We start from the raw sequence: 16,353 nt of genomic DNA, 5'->3' as shown, positions 1-16,353 counted from the left end.
ATGCCACCCGAAAATACCCAGATGACTTAAAAAAAAAATGCCTAGGCTCTCAGTGTTTATTTTGTTACATATAGCTACCTTAAATGTGATCATTCAGGTATGGGTGGCGGCTGGTAAGTTTAACCACTTCAATACCGCACACTTTTACCCCCTTTCTGCCCAGAAACTTCCTTTGGTGACATTTAATCACCACTGTTAGGTGTTATTTTTTTTGTTTTATATAGCAAAAAAACTTTTTTTTTGTTTCTGTTATAAAATGTTGCAAATAATCATTGTTATAATAAATTTAGGCCAAACTGTATTCTGCTAGATTTCTATGGTAAGAATAACCCAAATCAATGTATATTATTTATTGTGTGTGAAAATTACAGATAATGGTTATGAATGACAAGCTGTCGTTTGTTTACAGCTGACATGATTGCTGTGATTAGTCACAGTGATCAAACAGTACCAGGGCCACATACAGTGTATCACTGATCTGTGTCCCGCTGTGTCCAGTGGACATAACAGGTCACAGAATGCTCCACTGCGCACCACCTAGAGTGTGCAACTAGGAGGATGTCATCTGATGTCCACCCAGAATTGCAGTGCTCCCACCCGGCCTATAGTAATAAAAAGGTTGTTAAGCATACACAGAATTTTAATGTTTCTCAAAGGCTTTATTGCTGGCATCTCAATGGATTCTCTGTCAGTTTACCTGTCACATTTTTAGCGGTGTTGACTACGTATTCTTTAATTAGTAGCAAGTTTGAATGAAGAAATGTAGATTATGCATTGACTGAATCGATTTATTTATGTAAACTGTGTAATTAGGATATTCAAATAATTAAAGGGTACTTTAGATTCTTACATAAAACCATTGCATGGATAGGAATTCAGAGGCAGAGAGAGAGATTTCTGCAATAACTTCAAGGCAAAACATGCTGATTGGGGATTTATGCCAGAAATGTATATTTGATTTTTTTTAGGGATCCTGTAATTATTTTGCGTTTTTGGCTTTTCGACTTTTTTTGTGTCTGGCTACTCTTAAGAAGCATATATTCAGTGACTGAAAAAGTAATAACTATCTAATCCATTATATTTAAACTGCTGTGTTGTAACTTATTGTTTTGTATCCTGATTAGATGCCCCTGATGTATACCAAATATTTTCTAAAGCAACTAAGCAACTGGTGAATTTGGAAGCATTTGTGGAGGCAGCTCTGCATTATTCTTTAATAAATATGGGATTATGCACACCCATTGAAGAACTGATTGATGCCTTTGCTACACGAAAACCAGAGCAAACTGGTAAGTATTTGTGTAGTGCTGCAGACAATTTACTGGAGGGATGACTGCTACTGCTTTTTGTTGCAACTCCCAAAATGAATATTAGTACATTAAAGGGGTGGTTCCCCCTAAAACACATTGCTAACAATAGATTCGTAAGACCCGTTACACTGCGGGTAGGCTGGCTTTTTTTTTTTTTTTTTTTTTTAAGTACATACCGAGATCTCCCCGTCTCGTCCCTTGTCGGTGGGCGTTCCTAGTTGATTGACGTTCTTCGGACGGGCGCGTACGTGACGTCACGACTTTCCGAAAGAAGCCGAACGTCGCTGCGCATGCGCCGTATAGAGCCGACTCTATACGGCGCATGCGCAGCGACGTTCGGCTTCTTTCGGAAAGTCGTGACGTCACGTACGCGCCCGTCCGAGGAACGTCAATCAACTAGGCACGCCCACCGCCAAGGGAGGAGACGGGGAGATCTCGGTATGTACGAAAAAAAAAAAAAAAAAGCCAGCCTACCCGCAGTGTAACGGGTCTTACGAATCTATTGTTAGAAATTAGTTTTAGGGGGAACCACCGCTTTAAAATGTTGCATGTTTTATTAACAATTAAAAAAAATGCAGTTAGATGTGAGATGAAAGTGATCCTATTTAGCCAGCTAGGTTGAGTGAGGATCCACAGGCATATATGCACTAGTGGACATCAACATATATCCCCAGTTGGGAAATAACTTTGCTATGTGGAATTTTTTCTTGTTTTTGACCGATCGCTACACTTTTTTTTTCTGAAGTAAGCTGATACTGAATGTCTGTCTGCTTTACCCCTCCTTTACACAATAAGCACACAACCCTGTACAGTCCTGCTATGTATATTTTTGGAAAAATCTTTCACCAGACAGATGATTGTATAGGTGGATAATGCCCCTGTGTCTTACTGCTTTGTCTTTGGAATCCAATGACCCTAAATATTCTACTAGTAAGAAAGTCTTAGAACTGTTTGGCTTTTAGGACTGTTCATGACTAGAGCAAATTGCAGTATTTATTTCAAGCTCAGTGTAACAGTCAAGAACATATTCTGTTGTTTATAAAATAGAGGGTTATGCAGACAATAACATCACAGGAGAGTGCACGCTTGCTTAACCACTTCCTGCCCGCCATATAGCAGAATGTGGTCAAGTTATCCTGACTGGACGTCATATGATGTCTAGCAGGATAAGCGGCAATGGTTGGTGTGTTGTGTCTGACTGACACACCACATCACCGATCTCGGTAAAGAGCCTCTGACGTAGGCTCTTTACCATTTGATCAACTGTGTCCAATTACAGCAGATCACAGCATGAACAGGAAGAGCCATTTATCAGCTTTTCCTCCACTCGCACTGACAGACCAGAGTAGATGAGGCTACTTTCCTGATGAGGGGGTCTGCGCTGATTGATTTTCAGTGCAGCTCCCCCCTCAGGTTGCCCACCAGGGATGCTCACCCAGAACCACCAAGTATGCCCACCCGGGTTGCTAATCAGTGCTGGTCAAATGTTCTTAACCTTTAATGTTAGGCTACTTTCTGTATTTGTTAATGTTAACTCTCATAGTTGAATGTTCTATTTTTCTCTTAGGATCAGATGTTAGGGAATGTTACATTCACCCAGGGAAATGCAACAATAAACTATTAAACACAAACTGCAAACACTGTGGGTAGTATTCTTTATGCTATAATTAGTATTGTGACTTTCGTAAAGCAAGTTTTTTTTATAAATTGGCCCCTTAAATTGGTTGTAAACTTCTGATATTAAATATGAACAAAACATATCACTTTATAGTGTGTACTTCTTTTAATCCAGGGCACTAAGTGTGATTTCTGTCTGCTGCCTCATTCGTGTGCTATCTGCATGAGTCACTTCTGCCATGGTTTCCTGATACCAAGAGAAAAAAAGTGACTGGGGAGCGTGCTCCAACACACAGCATGTGATTGACAGCCCCAGCTTGGTTCCTGTGTACTGTGTAAAGGTGGTGTGTCCTTTTAGCTCCAGTCAGCTCTCGCTGAGCTCTGCAGCTCCCCTTCCCCTGCTTTCTGAAAGCTCAGACAAGTGGTGTAAATTATGCACTTTGCATGGCTGTAGAGAAGAGAAATAAGCAGATAAACAGGTGCAACTTATTTAGGGGGATTTGCTTCATCTCCCTGTATCACCCGAGGCTAGTCACTAGAGATGGGCCGAACACCCCCGGTTCGCAGCAGAACTCCCGAACAGGGGAAAAGTTCTTCCCAGAACTGCAAACTCCATTGAAGCCTATGGAAGCCCAACATTGAGTGCCCATTTTGAGGGCTTATATGGAAGTAATTGGCCATAAAAGGGGTATGGGGGTCCGGGTACTGCACTGGGTGATATGTATCAATGTAAAGTTGAAACAAAAAAAGGAGCAGTGATTTTAATGATGCTTAACATCATTAATGATTAACAATAAAAATGAAAATGTCTTTAACTATAGTGCCTGGGGGTTCTTTTAGTCTGTTTGTAAAGTGGCACTTCTGTAGCATGTAAAGTGAGCACCCCCCTCATGAACCATACCAGGCCACATGCCCTCAACATAGGGGGTGCTTTGGGGCTGTGGGTGGGGGGCTTATCAAAATCTGGAAGCCCCTTTAACAAGGTGGCCTCCAGATCCCGCCCCCTCCCTTATGTGAATGAGTGTGGCCCCTACCGATTTAACAACAAAATGTAAAAATAAATAAGAAGAGTACACAGGTTTTTTAATAAGTCCTTTTTTAAAGATAAAAAAACAACATCCTCTGATGTAGATCCATTGTCAACCACAATGCCCGCCGCACCACCGACCCCAAAAATAAATTGCTCTGCCCAGCACAAAGGCAAATTGCTGAATGGCTAGCTTGCCATTTAACTGTTCTTATATAGGTAAGGGTGGGGCTACCCGGTGACCCAGCATGCATCGGTTGGTTACTTTACAAGGGGGCGGCACCACCAGATGTATCGTGCGGTGGCCTTGCTCTTGTCTATATAAGAACTGTCAAACGTCAAGTTAGCAATTGTTTCCTTTTGCGGTGGGTGGAGCATATTTTTTTCGGGGAGGGGGGGAAGATGCGGCAGCATCATGATTAACGGTGGATCTACATCAGGGGACATGTTTTTTTTTCCATTTTTTAAAAAGGTATTGTCAAAAACATGTCTATTATTGTTAAAGGGGGCTTCCAGATTTTGTTTATGCCCCCCACCCGCAGACCACCACAGGGTTGTGGGGAAGAGATCCCTGTGCCCAAAGTACCCCCCCCCTCCCATGTTGAGGGCATGTGGCCTGGTATGGTTCAGGAGGAGGGGGCACCCCCCCTTTTCCTGAACTGCCGGGCTGCTTGCTCGGATAGGGGTCTGGCATAGATTTTAAGGGGGATCCCATACTATTGTTCTTTTTTTTTTTTTTTTTTTTTACTATTTTTACCGGCAGTGTTTTTGTTTTTTTATTTAGCTGTCAGTGGGGAAGCCCATTGACAGCTGATGACTCAGCGGTTGTTAACGAGGCCACGACTGGTTTCCCGGCCCTGCTCTTTAGCAACTAGTTTTTATTGTGCCCTGATTGGGCAAAGCTTTGCCCAATCAGAGTGCAGCGCATAGTGCATTGCAGAGCGAACACCCACCAAACACTCTGCAAATTCGAGTTTCCCCAAATGAGGCGAACAGCCAATGTTCAGCCCAAACTCATGCTTGGGCCGAACTATTTGCCCAACACTACTAGTGGGTATGTATAAGGGTTTACAACCAGTTTAAACTTTACAGTTACTGGATTTTTCACATAATGTAGATTTTCTGTTTACGGTGATCTTTTTAATTCAAGTAGGTTCAGATGTTTTGTGGATTAATGGTGCTTAGTAGTAGTGTTCTTTAAACTTTTGCATTGCACAGCTAGACTGGGGGACTGATTGTTTGAGAAATTCACAATTGGAAAATTTTGTAGCGTGTTATGTAATCAAGTAGACATAATGAAGACCATGTAAACCATGGAGGTTTGAATTTGGTTTAGCTAGCACATGTGGTTTAATCTAACACATAATCTGTGCTGGACCCTCTAATTAACTTATTAACTGTATTGTAGTATGTAACCATATCTAGCATGTTACTACACTGTATAATTTAGAAGGAAGGGTCTGCAAACTTTAACTTATGTCAAATGAATCATAATTTATATAGTCAGGGCTCGACAAATCCCGGGCGCCAGGTCGCCATGGCGACTAGAAATAGGGAGCTGGCGCCATCTGGTGGTGAGCCGTTGGTATTACAAGTTATTACCACCAGATGTGTAAGCTGGCGCCATCTGGTGGTGGCTGTTGGTATTACAAGTTAAGCATTACAAGTTAAACAGCAATTCTAATGTAATTTTTCCCTATTTTCACTGCCATCTTCTTCCCTCTAATTAGAACCCCTGAAACATTATATATTTTTTTTACTCTAACACCCTAGAGAATAAAAATTTACAGGTTGCATGTTTCAAGTTACAGAGGAGGTCTATGGCTAGAATTATTGCTCTCGCTCTACCAATCGCGGTGATACCTCACATGTGTGGTTTGAACACCGTTTACATATGCGGGCGCTGCTCACGTATGTGTTCGCTTCTACACGCAAGTTTGTCGGGACGGGGCGCGTTTTCTGGCTCCTAACTTTTTTAGCTGGCTCCTAGATTCCAAGCAAATTTGTCAACCCCTGTATATAGTTATATTTCTTAATGTTGGTTTAAATTTGAGAACAGGGAGTGTTTATAAGCAAACAGTTGATAAATAAGAAGGACTGTGATTGGCTGTATTTGGAAACGAGCAAGCAGCCAGTTAATGTGCTGCTAGGTGACTTTGCCAGAGCTGACTTTAACAAATGCCTTGACTACTTGAAGTCTTGTGTGTTTCCTTGACCTTTAAGTTCCCCTAGAGAGGATCCAGTTCTCTCCAAGCAAACTCGCACAGATGGACTTCTGGATCTGCCTGTTTTATTAGTTAGATGTATTAGGTCATCTGAACTACTGAACTTTATATAGCTTAATGACATCATTCAAAGTGTGTTTTTAGCGAACCCCAATAGGATATGTGAAATTGGACATTAGTTATATGAATGTTATCTGCACGTTCATTTATTATTCCTTAGCGGTCTAACTGTAGGTATGATGGGTTCATATCATTGACATGTTCCAGAGGAAAAAAATATTCCTGGCATATGCAGTTTTTTTTTTTTACCACTTCAAATCCAAGTATTTTTCACCTCCTCCAGTCCAGGCCATTCTCAGCACTGTCACACTTTTAATGACAATTACACAGTCATGCAACACTTTAACAAAATGCAATTATTATTATTATTTTTTTATTATTTTCTTTAGACAGGGCCTTCTTTTGGTGGTTTTTAATCACCGCAGTGTGTGTGTATGTGTGTGTATATATATATATATATATATATATATATATATATATATATATATATATATATATTGTAAACTTTGGGGGTCTTTAAGCTCCGCGAGACAAGTGCGTAAAACCGTGTCAGTAAAGCAAAGGGTCTTTATTGGTGACCAAACAAAACAAAATAAAGCTTTTCTTCAGCATCCAAAACGTCACAACAAAAGTCCTGCTTGTTTCCAGCATAAATTAGGAAAAAGTCTTTCTTCAGAAAAACAACCAAAAGAAAGGCACATACATTTTTAGTAAGAAGTCCTCCAGACCTTCCCTGCAGACACAGCTTCACTTCCAAACTACTCAAAAGTCCTCTCTGAGCAGCTAGCAGACTTCCATCTTGTCCTCACAGGTGCACTCTCCCAACTCACTCACTCCCTCCAGCATCACTTCCTGCTTTAATGGGTGGTTGTCTGTGAGATTTTAACCCCTTGTGCGCTGGGTTCCAGGGTTTAGGAGTGGAGGCTCCATCCCACCCAAATAACACTTTGGAGCCTCCAAAATTCCAGGCCCCAAACTACTTTATTAAGATAGAGAGGACTGCGAGCCAGTCCTCTCTGAATTAGCGCCTGCCTGGAACTTTTCACCCACTTTTGGGTGACCCCCTGAACCTTCTACCTCTATTTAAATGGACCATAGTCCAAACAGTGGTGCCGTATAGCACCCGTCCAGGACCCACCCCTAGTGTCCTGTACAATATATATATATATATATATATATATATATATATATATATATATATATATATATATATATATATATATATATATATATATAAAATAATACTTAACATAAAAAAAACAAGTTTTTCATAATTTATAGAGAAAAATATGGGTGTTGTGAATATATATATATATATATATATATATATATATATATATATATATATATATATATATATATATATATATATATATATATATATATTCCAATTAATATGCCTTTGAATATGTTATACTAGGGCAGAGAAAAGTAAAAAGTATCGGTGTCGTGAATATATATATATTTATTTATATATTTTCCAATGAATATGCCCTTTGAATATGTTCTACTAACCAACATTCCTCATTTAATACAAATGTACAAATCCCATAGTGGGTGCTATACTTTTATTATACATGAGGCAGAGACAAGACTAGAACAGTCAGATATGACGGCGCTTCCTTGCACTAAGTGAGTATTGGCATCAGCATTAGTAGACTGGTCTGATTGCGGGAGAAAGGACCTTTCTCTGCTTTCTGCTTTATTACTGAAAGTAATCTATTGCCTTGCCTTAAATTATTATTATTGCATGGTTAGAAAGATATTGAAACCGATCGTGTGTACGCGGCATTAGAGGCACACTCAGATGTGACATGACGATACTTGTATATCAAGTCAAAATTTATTAAAAAAATGTTGCTTGTCTTGCAAAATGCTCTTAAACAAAGTTACTCTCAAACCAAGGTTTTACTGTATAACATTGGGACTTGTATACTGTATATAGAGCACCTGCATGGTGTATTTTAGTGACTTCCAGTTAACACACCATTTGCTAATATGTTATAAATTGTGTGTTTCTCTATTTATCAACAGATAAAGAAATAAAAACAGACCAGTTTATGAATGATAAGAAATCACATGAAGTTGTGGTCATGTCATCGCTGGTGGAAGGCATTGCAAATATCTATCACATAAAACAGGTACAATTCTACAGTTTCTTTATGTTTGCTGTTTTTATAAATGATTCTCTTTTTGCAGCCCTGTGTGTATTTAAAGTAAGCACAGTGGCCTCCGGGTAATGATTTAAAATGTTGCACTCAGTAATCAGTGACCAGTTCTCTCTTGGTCCATACCTTCCCCGTTTCTTTATTTTCCTATTGAATAGTGAGGCTGCTCATCTCACTTTGTGGCCAATATGGAACTGAGGAGTATTAAAAAGAGTGGGCCTCAGGTCATCTATTGGAGATGTGATCAAAGATTACTCAATTCACTGTCACCGGGTGCTCGACAAAGATAGCATACATGCCAACACTTGATGCTTTGATGCGTTTAAAATGGCCAACATTAAATTACTATTTTTGAATATTAACATTTCTTTTAGTTTAAATTTTAGGTCTAAAAGGTATACTTAATTTTAAAAGTTTAACTCGTGGTAAAATCAAATGTTACCCTAGCAATGCCCCCTCACACCCTGCAAGGGATAAATGCTTGTTTTGGTCTGGGGAAACATAAATAGAAGTTTTATAATTGCCCTATCCCTCACTCCCTTGTTAGACAACACTCTCCTCTTCAACACACTGGGTTTTAGGCGAACCCTCAGGATCCTTACTTATAATGTAGAATGGCTAATTCTGTATTGTGCATGATGAGTACCATAGCTGTGAAGATGGCAAGATTAGTTGTGCAGCTTGAAGGAAGCCTGCAAGAGCCTGGCATAAGGTAAGTAAAATTACCCCCCTCAGTTACCCCTAAACAAAAATGAGAATTTAACCCTTGCAGTGTGTGTGTGTGTGTGTGTGTTGGAAGGCTCCACTACAAAGTTATCTTTTGATTTTATCCAAAGGTCTGACATGGTCAAGGATTTTTTTAAGTTAGTAGGCTAGTGCAAGGTATTTTTTTCCACCTATATGCTTTTGTGCAGAGTTTACAGTGCAACCAAAACCAAAAGGTGCAAATACAACAGAGTAACCACAATTGTAATTTCTCTTATCGTCCATGGACGGACACAGCTCCTTAAATCTTGACAAGTGGGTTATGTTCCCTGTTTACAGGAGAGGACTAGGCAGAAACATGTTAAATAGTTAAATACATGTTACATTAACAGAGTTGAACAGCCCCGCCCAGGGGGCGGTCCCTCCAGACATAACCCTCCTCACTGCAGCTTGCAGCCTCAGTTTCGTTCTGCCTAGCAAAGGAGAAGGACGTATGGCTCCCTTTGGGCCCAGCGCCCTGAGGAGAAATTTTATTTTATTTTACTTTACTTTTTCTTGAAGAATCTTCTTTCAACTGTTGGCTGAGAGACAGGCTGGATATTATAGATCCTTGTAGTCTACTCAGTCCGACCAGCAAGCGTGGGCACACCTTTGCAAAGAGGCTTGGTCTGCCACGCCATACCTCATGACTCCTGAGGTGGCCGGTGAGCTTTGCTCCGAGGTCCACATATGACTGAGCTGTGGTGTTGTCTCAATCACAGTGGACCGGGCCGACAGCTACCTCCATTGCGGTTGTAGGTCTGTCAGGAATGCGTCAGCGAGTCCTCGCTCGGACGGGTAAGTACAGTCCCTCCTGCTTCGGTGGGTTGGTACAGCTGGGCATTCCTGGGGTTTGGGGGTCCCTTCCCCTTACTTCCCTGCTCCTTTCCCTTGCTGCATTGCTAACATTGCCGCTGTCAGGGGGGAGGGGGCCTTCCTGAGGGGACTGTGTTATCTGGCCTGTGTTTTTTCTTTTTTGTATTGGGCTTTCCTGTGAGGTAAAAAGCCTTGTGATGAGCACAGATGTTTATGATTATACTTCAGCAGACGCTGACTGATTGGTGACACCTGTAATGGTTTTGCTTTTTATGCTGTATCTGTGACTTGTCCTTAAATAAAACAGCCCTAGGAGGCTTTTCCTGTTTAAACACAGGTCCCTGCAAAAGTTACCTCACGGTTCTTTTCCTCTCACAGGCAGCACTGGGCAGTCTCCTCCTGAGGGAGTCCCCTGGTTACCCCTGGTCAGCGCAGCAAGTGAGTGAGAGGCCCTGTATGGGGCTCTAGGAGCTTTTGTCTATTTGTATGGACAGGTGTGCATATTATAATACACACTATGTAAATATTGGAGTCAGTATCTGTGTCCTTCCCCACATGCTGGTGGTGGCAGCAGGTGTTAGCACCTGTGATTCCCACAGAGTTTTTATTGTTAGTCCTGGACACAGTTTGTGCCAGGGTGGGGGTGGACTGCGGGCGGGCGGTAAAAGAGTGCCCCCTTCCCCCGTTATCCCCTGGGGAATGCTCTGTTATGGAGCCATGGACTAGGTACCTAGTTAAAAAAAAAAAAAAAAAAAAAGGCAGAATAAGGCATTTATGGGTGCGCTTTTTACTGCTGCAAGGGACTCTCCTAAGCTGCATAGTGCAGCTGGGTTTCCGCCGAGGGCTCGGTCTTTTTTGGATCACACAAATCAGACCGCTGTGTAGGTTTTTTCCTTCTGTGCCCTTCTTTGATAACTTCTGAGATGCGGAATGAGAAAAGCCACTGAGGGCTTTTGTAGTCCCTCACCGCCGGGCGGGAACCCCTACTTGTATGGATCTGACTGATAGAAGATCCGAAGTACTGACCCGTTCCATGTTTACCATGCTGGGGTCTGGCTTGCGGCCTATTGTGGCCACTACACTGGGGTCTCAGTGGTCGCTGGCGCTATTTTTTTTGGGAGATTTTTCAATTACATTGAAAACTCCCATTGGCGCCCATTTTGTCGTAGCCACGCTATGGCGCAGCTTACATTGTGCTGGCCTTTTTCCTGTGGCCGCGTTCTGAACGCTCGGCGGCCATCTTGGAGTAGTCCTGACCCCTAGTGCTGTATACAACTCACAGAGTGAGCATTTTGCACCAGACAGTGGAGGAGCACCGACTCTCTCCTGAGGTTATTAGCCTAGCGGACCAGCTGGTCCAGGGCCTCATATAGGTCTGTGATGCTTCATTGAATGCTGCGCCCTTGTTATCCAGGGCGTCTGTTTCAGAATGGTTTTATGCACACGGTGGTGTAGTGCTTAACTCCATTACTTGGCAGCAAAAGAGTCATTGGTTCAAATCTGCACACTGACGCCAATCTGCCTGGAGCTTGCATTGTCGCTCCCTGTGTCTGTGTGGGTTTCCTCCGGGTACTCCGGTTTCCTCCAAAGACATGTGTGCATACACCTACATAATATACATACACACTATGTGTGTGTGTATTATTTAGGGGCAACCCTCCCAGGCCGTCAAAGGCCCAGCTGGGGGACTAATCTGTCCCTGGGTGCATAAGCCGATCACGCCGGCACCCAAATCCTGCCAATGTATATAGCCTTCCCTCCCTGTCTCTAGGTGGGAGGGGCGGCTTGCAGGTTCACAATTCAGTGAAACCTCCCTGCTCTACGACTAGTGGGTCTGCGAGGTGGTCTCTTCGGAGTACTAGATAGGGTTTCCTCCTATCCACAGAACAAAGTTCTGTCCTTGTGTCTTCCCCTCCCGGCACGTCGGTCTGCCTTGGGCAGTGTGGGATTTGCTAAGCTGCAAGGTAATTTTACCTTTCCTGCAGGACGAGAGTTTTGGGGTTTTCTATGGGCCTCAGGCCCTAAATACCTTTGTGAACGTCGGGTAGTTCCGCATGGAATCCATTTGTTCGGTGGTAGCTGCGCTTCATCCGGGGGATGTCCTGACGTCCTCGGACATCAGGGACGCATACATGCATGTCCCGTTTTGCACATGTCACAGTGTTTTTTTCTGTGCTTCGTGATGAGAGAAGGGTCTCTGTCAGCCTGTGGCCCTCCCTTTTGATCTGGCGTCAGCACCATGGGTTTTCAGCTAGGAGCTCGCACTTATTTGAATTTTGTTGGGACAGCGAGGCTTTGCCTCATTGGCTACTTTGATGACTTTCTTCTGAGAGCAGCTTCTGTCTCCGACCTAGTGGATAGGTTATTCCCATTCAGACCCTCCGAAGATTCGGGTGGATGTTAAACGTTTAGGCCAGAAAGTGTAGCTCAGTGGCAGCAAGCCTGCCCTACATGTGTGCGACCCAGGGTTCAAATTATGGGCATGCTAGGTTCCGACTCAGCGTTGGAGTATCTAGTGTTGATCCAGACTCCTCAGTGGCAAAGGTCCTTCTTCCCCTGGAGAAATTGCAGACTCTTCAGTCTGCGGAGAAGGTATTGGCATCACGCAATCGGTCTTCTCTCCGGGCGCCTGCTGGTTCATGGTCTGTGGGTAGCCTACTTCAAGGTGGTACAGTATTCCCAGTTCCACACCCTGGTTTTCCAGTGGAACTACTGTCCAGGTGGTAAAAATCTCTTGTCTCTGAAATCATTAGATTCCTGTGCGCCACCTAGTCAGAGTCTCTCTGAGTTGGTGACAGAGATTCCCGACTCTTCGGTCCGGGAAGTTGTTCCTTCCTTCCAGTGGTCGGTGTTTACGACGAATGCCAGCTCACGGGTTGTGAACCTGGAGGTTCACAAAACTGGGGGGTCCAGTCGGCCCTGAGTCGCTGGACTTGCGTGGACCTATGACCACACCTCCTTGAATGTGTCTGGTCTCGGTAGCTACCCAGGGTCGGGCCTGGCTAGTGCCTGGTGGAAGACCGCCTGGGAATACCAGGTGCTGTCTACTGTTCATTGTCCTACTATTTTAGGCGATCAGGCTATGCTTCTCCTTGTGGTCGACCAATCTGGTTTCAGCCGGACAACGCCACGGCCGTGGCTTCAGTCTACCATCAGGTATGCCGGCAGGCAGACTACTGGAGTCGCCAGATGCTGGACCAGGGCGACTGGTCTTTGTGCTTGGGGTGTTTCGGCTCCCTTGCAGGAGGTGAGCCTCACATGGCATGGATCTCCTGGCAGCTTGTCTCCGCCGCAAGGGTGTCAGTTAGTGGCCAGGTCTAGTGATCTTGTACAGACGCGTCAGTCGCGCTGGTGGCCCTGTGGGGTCTGTATCGGTGATTTTTTGCCATTCCTCCATGGTAGTTGCTTCCTCGGCCGCTCCACAGAGTGGATGCTGAGGAGATCCCGATGATTCTAATCGCTCCAGATTACTCTCGGCGTCCTTGGTACGCTGATATCGGGCGCCTGGTAGCGGAGGCACCCTGGCGATTGCCAGGGCAGGAGGTTCCTGTCTCAAGGTCCCATACTTCCTCCTGTTGTACAGTCACTGACTTGCTTAACATGGTTATTGGAAGCCAGACTTTAGGTGACCAGGGTCTGTCTGACTCGGTCATCTCAACAGGGCACCGTAGTCTTCTTCCGGAGGATCTACCGTCGCACCTCTCTTGGTGCGAAGGGATGGAGTGACGTCCACGGGCGTACTTTCAATGTCCAGGGTCCTGCTGTTTTTAAAGCTTGGATTGGATCTAAAAATTGCTTAAAGCACCGTTTGGGGGCAGATTTCAGCCTTGGCTGTGTTCTTTTAGTGGCCTTTTTGCGGCCCGTTCCCTGGTGGGTCCCCTTTTTTTGTGTGCAAGGGGTTTGTCATATACTTTCCCCTCTTGGCCCATCTCTTCCCCCATGAGTTTTGACTCTGGTGCTCTCGGTTCTTCAGGAACCTTCCTTTTGGAAACATCAGAGAGATTTTCTCTTGACACTATCTCAGAAGGTGGCCCCTTTAGTGGCCTTTACCTCTGTTAGAGGGGTTTCTGAGTTGGCGGTCTTGTCTTGCAAGCCGCCATGCTTGATCCCCCATAAGGATTAGGTGATGGTGCGCCCGCGACCTTCCCTTCTTCCGAAGGAGATTTCGGCCTTTCATACTTTAGGCGTGGTACGCGCTTTGCGGGTATACCAGCCTACTACGGCTCCATTTCGGAGCTTCTGACTCTCTTTTGTGTCGGTGTCTGGTCCACAAAAGGGCCTGGCGGTCTCGTCGACCACCATTTCTCGGTGGATCGGGCAGGCCGTCATACAGGCCTATGCTCCTAAGGGCGGGCCCCCCTTTCCGGTCACGGCACTTTCGACCAGGGCAATTGGTGCTTCCTGGGTTTTTTTTTTTTTTTTTTTTTTTTCCGACATCATGCGTCGGTCTCACAGGTGTGCGAGGCGGCGATTTGCTCGTCCGTTCACGCTTTTTCCAGAATTTACATGGTTGCTGTGAGTGCATCTTATGATGTTTTTTTCAGCCGCTAGTTTTTGCCGGCGGCTGTTTAAAGTTGCACCTCCTCCGTTGAGGAGCTCTGCTTGTTTTGGGGTGAAGTTAAAATTGTTTTTACTGATATATTTCCCACCCCTCGTTTTTTGACACTGCTTGGGGACGTCCCACTTGTCAAGATTTAAGGAGCTGTGTCCGTCCATGGACGATAAGAGAAAATAGGATTTTTTGTACTCACCGTAAAATCCTTTTCTCTGAAGTCCATGGACGGACACAGCTCCCACCCCTCCTTTTTAGGTTTGTACTGCTTGTTACGAACTGAGGCTGCAAGCTGCAGTGAGGAGGGTTATGTCTGGAGGGACCGCCCCCTGGGCGGGGCTGTTCAACTCTGTTAATGTAACATGTATTTAACTATTTAACATGTTTCTGCCTAGTCCTCTCCTGTAAACAGGGAACATAACCCACTTGTCAAGATTTAAGGAGCTGTGTCCGTCCATGGACTTCAGAGAAAAGGATTTTACGGTGAGTACAAAAAATCCTATTTTTCCCCAGTTTTTTTTTTATTAAGCTTCATTTTACGTGTGGAGAAATAAGGCCCCGTACACACGGTCGGTTTGGTCCAATGAGAATGAACCGAAGTTCATTTTCATCGGACCAAACCGACCGTGTGTATAGGCTATCGGTCTGGTTTCCTTCGGTCCAAAATTTCTAAACATGCTTCAAAACCGAACCGATGGACCACTGCCCCATCGGACCAAACCGATGGTTAGTACAGAAAAGCATTGGTTCAAAACCCGCGCATGCTCAGAATCAAGTCGATGCATGCTTGGAAGCATTGAACTTCGTTTTATTCAGCACGTCGTGTGTTTGACGTCACCGGGTTCTGACCCGATCGGATTTCGGACTGATGGTGTGTACACATATCAGGCCGTACGGCCACTTCAGAGGTGAACCGATGAAAACGGTCCGACGGGCCAGTCTCATCGGTTTGGTCCGACCGTGTGTACGGGGCCTTATTGTGCCTTTTTCTTCATGTAGTGTGCACTATTTGAGATAATAATAAAAAGTACACATGCAAATATTAATGTTGTAGTAATAATGAAACAAACTTGTGCCTGTTCTCTTGTGTGTAAACACAGAGCTCCACATGCTGTTAGAGGAGAGGAGACCGATCTGTGTCTCTTGTACATAGAGACACAGCATCGGTCACCTCCCCCAGTCACCCCCCTCCCCCCACACAGTTAGAAGACACCCAGGCTACACATTTAACCCCTTCCTCACCCCCTAGTGTTAACCCCTTCCCTGCCAGTCACATTTATACAGTAATTAGTGCATTTTTATAGCACTTATCGCTGTATAAATGTGAATGGTCCCAAATTTGTGTCCGATACGTCCGCCGCAATATCGCAGTCCCAATTAAAATTGCAGATCACCGCCATTACTAGTAAAAAAAAAATAATGAAAAAAAATCATAATTCAGTTCCCCATTTTGTAGGCGCTATAACTTTTGCGCAAACCAGTCGCTTATTGCGTTTTTTTTTTTTTTTTTTTTACAAAAATAAGTCGGAAAAATACGTATCGGCCTTAACTGAGAAAAAAAATATTTTTTTTTTTAAAAAAATTGGGATATTTATTATAGCAACAAGTAAAAAAAAATATATTTTTTTTAAATTGACGCTCTTTTTTTGTTTATAGCGCAAAAAATAAAAACCGCAGAGGTGATCAAATACCACCAAAATAAATCTCTATTTGTGGGGAAAAAAGGACGTCAATTTTGTTTGGGAGCCACATCGCACGACCGCGCAAATGTCAGTTAAAGCGACGCAGTGCCGGAAGCTGAAATTTCGCCTGGGAACGAAGGGGGTTTATGTGC

At 43.8% G+C, this 16,353-nt stretch overlaps 1 protein-coding gene across 3 annotated transcripts in view; it reads left to right on the top strand.

Annotated features, from left to right (window-relative positions):
• METTL25 (methyltransferase like 25) overlaps positions 1-16,353 on the top strand; it is a 332,607-nt gene that overhangs the window by 114,454 nt on the left and 201,800 nt on the right. For all 3 annotated transcript variants that reach the window (XM_040344184.1, XM_040344185.1, XM_040344183.1), the window contains exons 3-4: positions 1,125-1,289; positions 8,274-8,380. In XM_040344184.1, the coding sequence (XP_040200118.1) occupies positions 1,125-1,289; positions 8,274-8,380 (272 nt within the window). The remainder of the gene's footprint in view (positions 1-1,124; positions 1,290-8,273; positions 8,381-16,353) is intronic.

Source organism: Rana temporaria, chromosome 3, assembly GCF_905171775.1.
Source record: "Rana temporaria chromosome 3, aRanTem1.1, whole genome shotgun sequence".
In the NCBI taxonomy this organism is placed as follows: Eukaryota; Metazoa; Chordata; class Amphibia; order Anura; family Ranidae; genus Rana; species Rana temporaria.
This window is presented reverse-complemented; position numbering and strand designations above follow the sequence as displayed.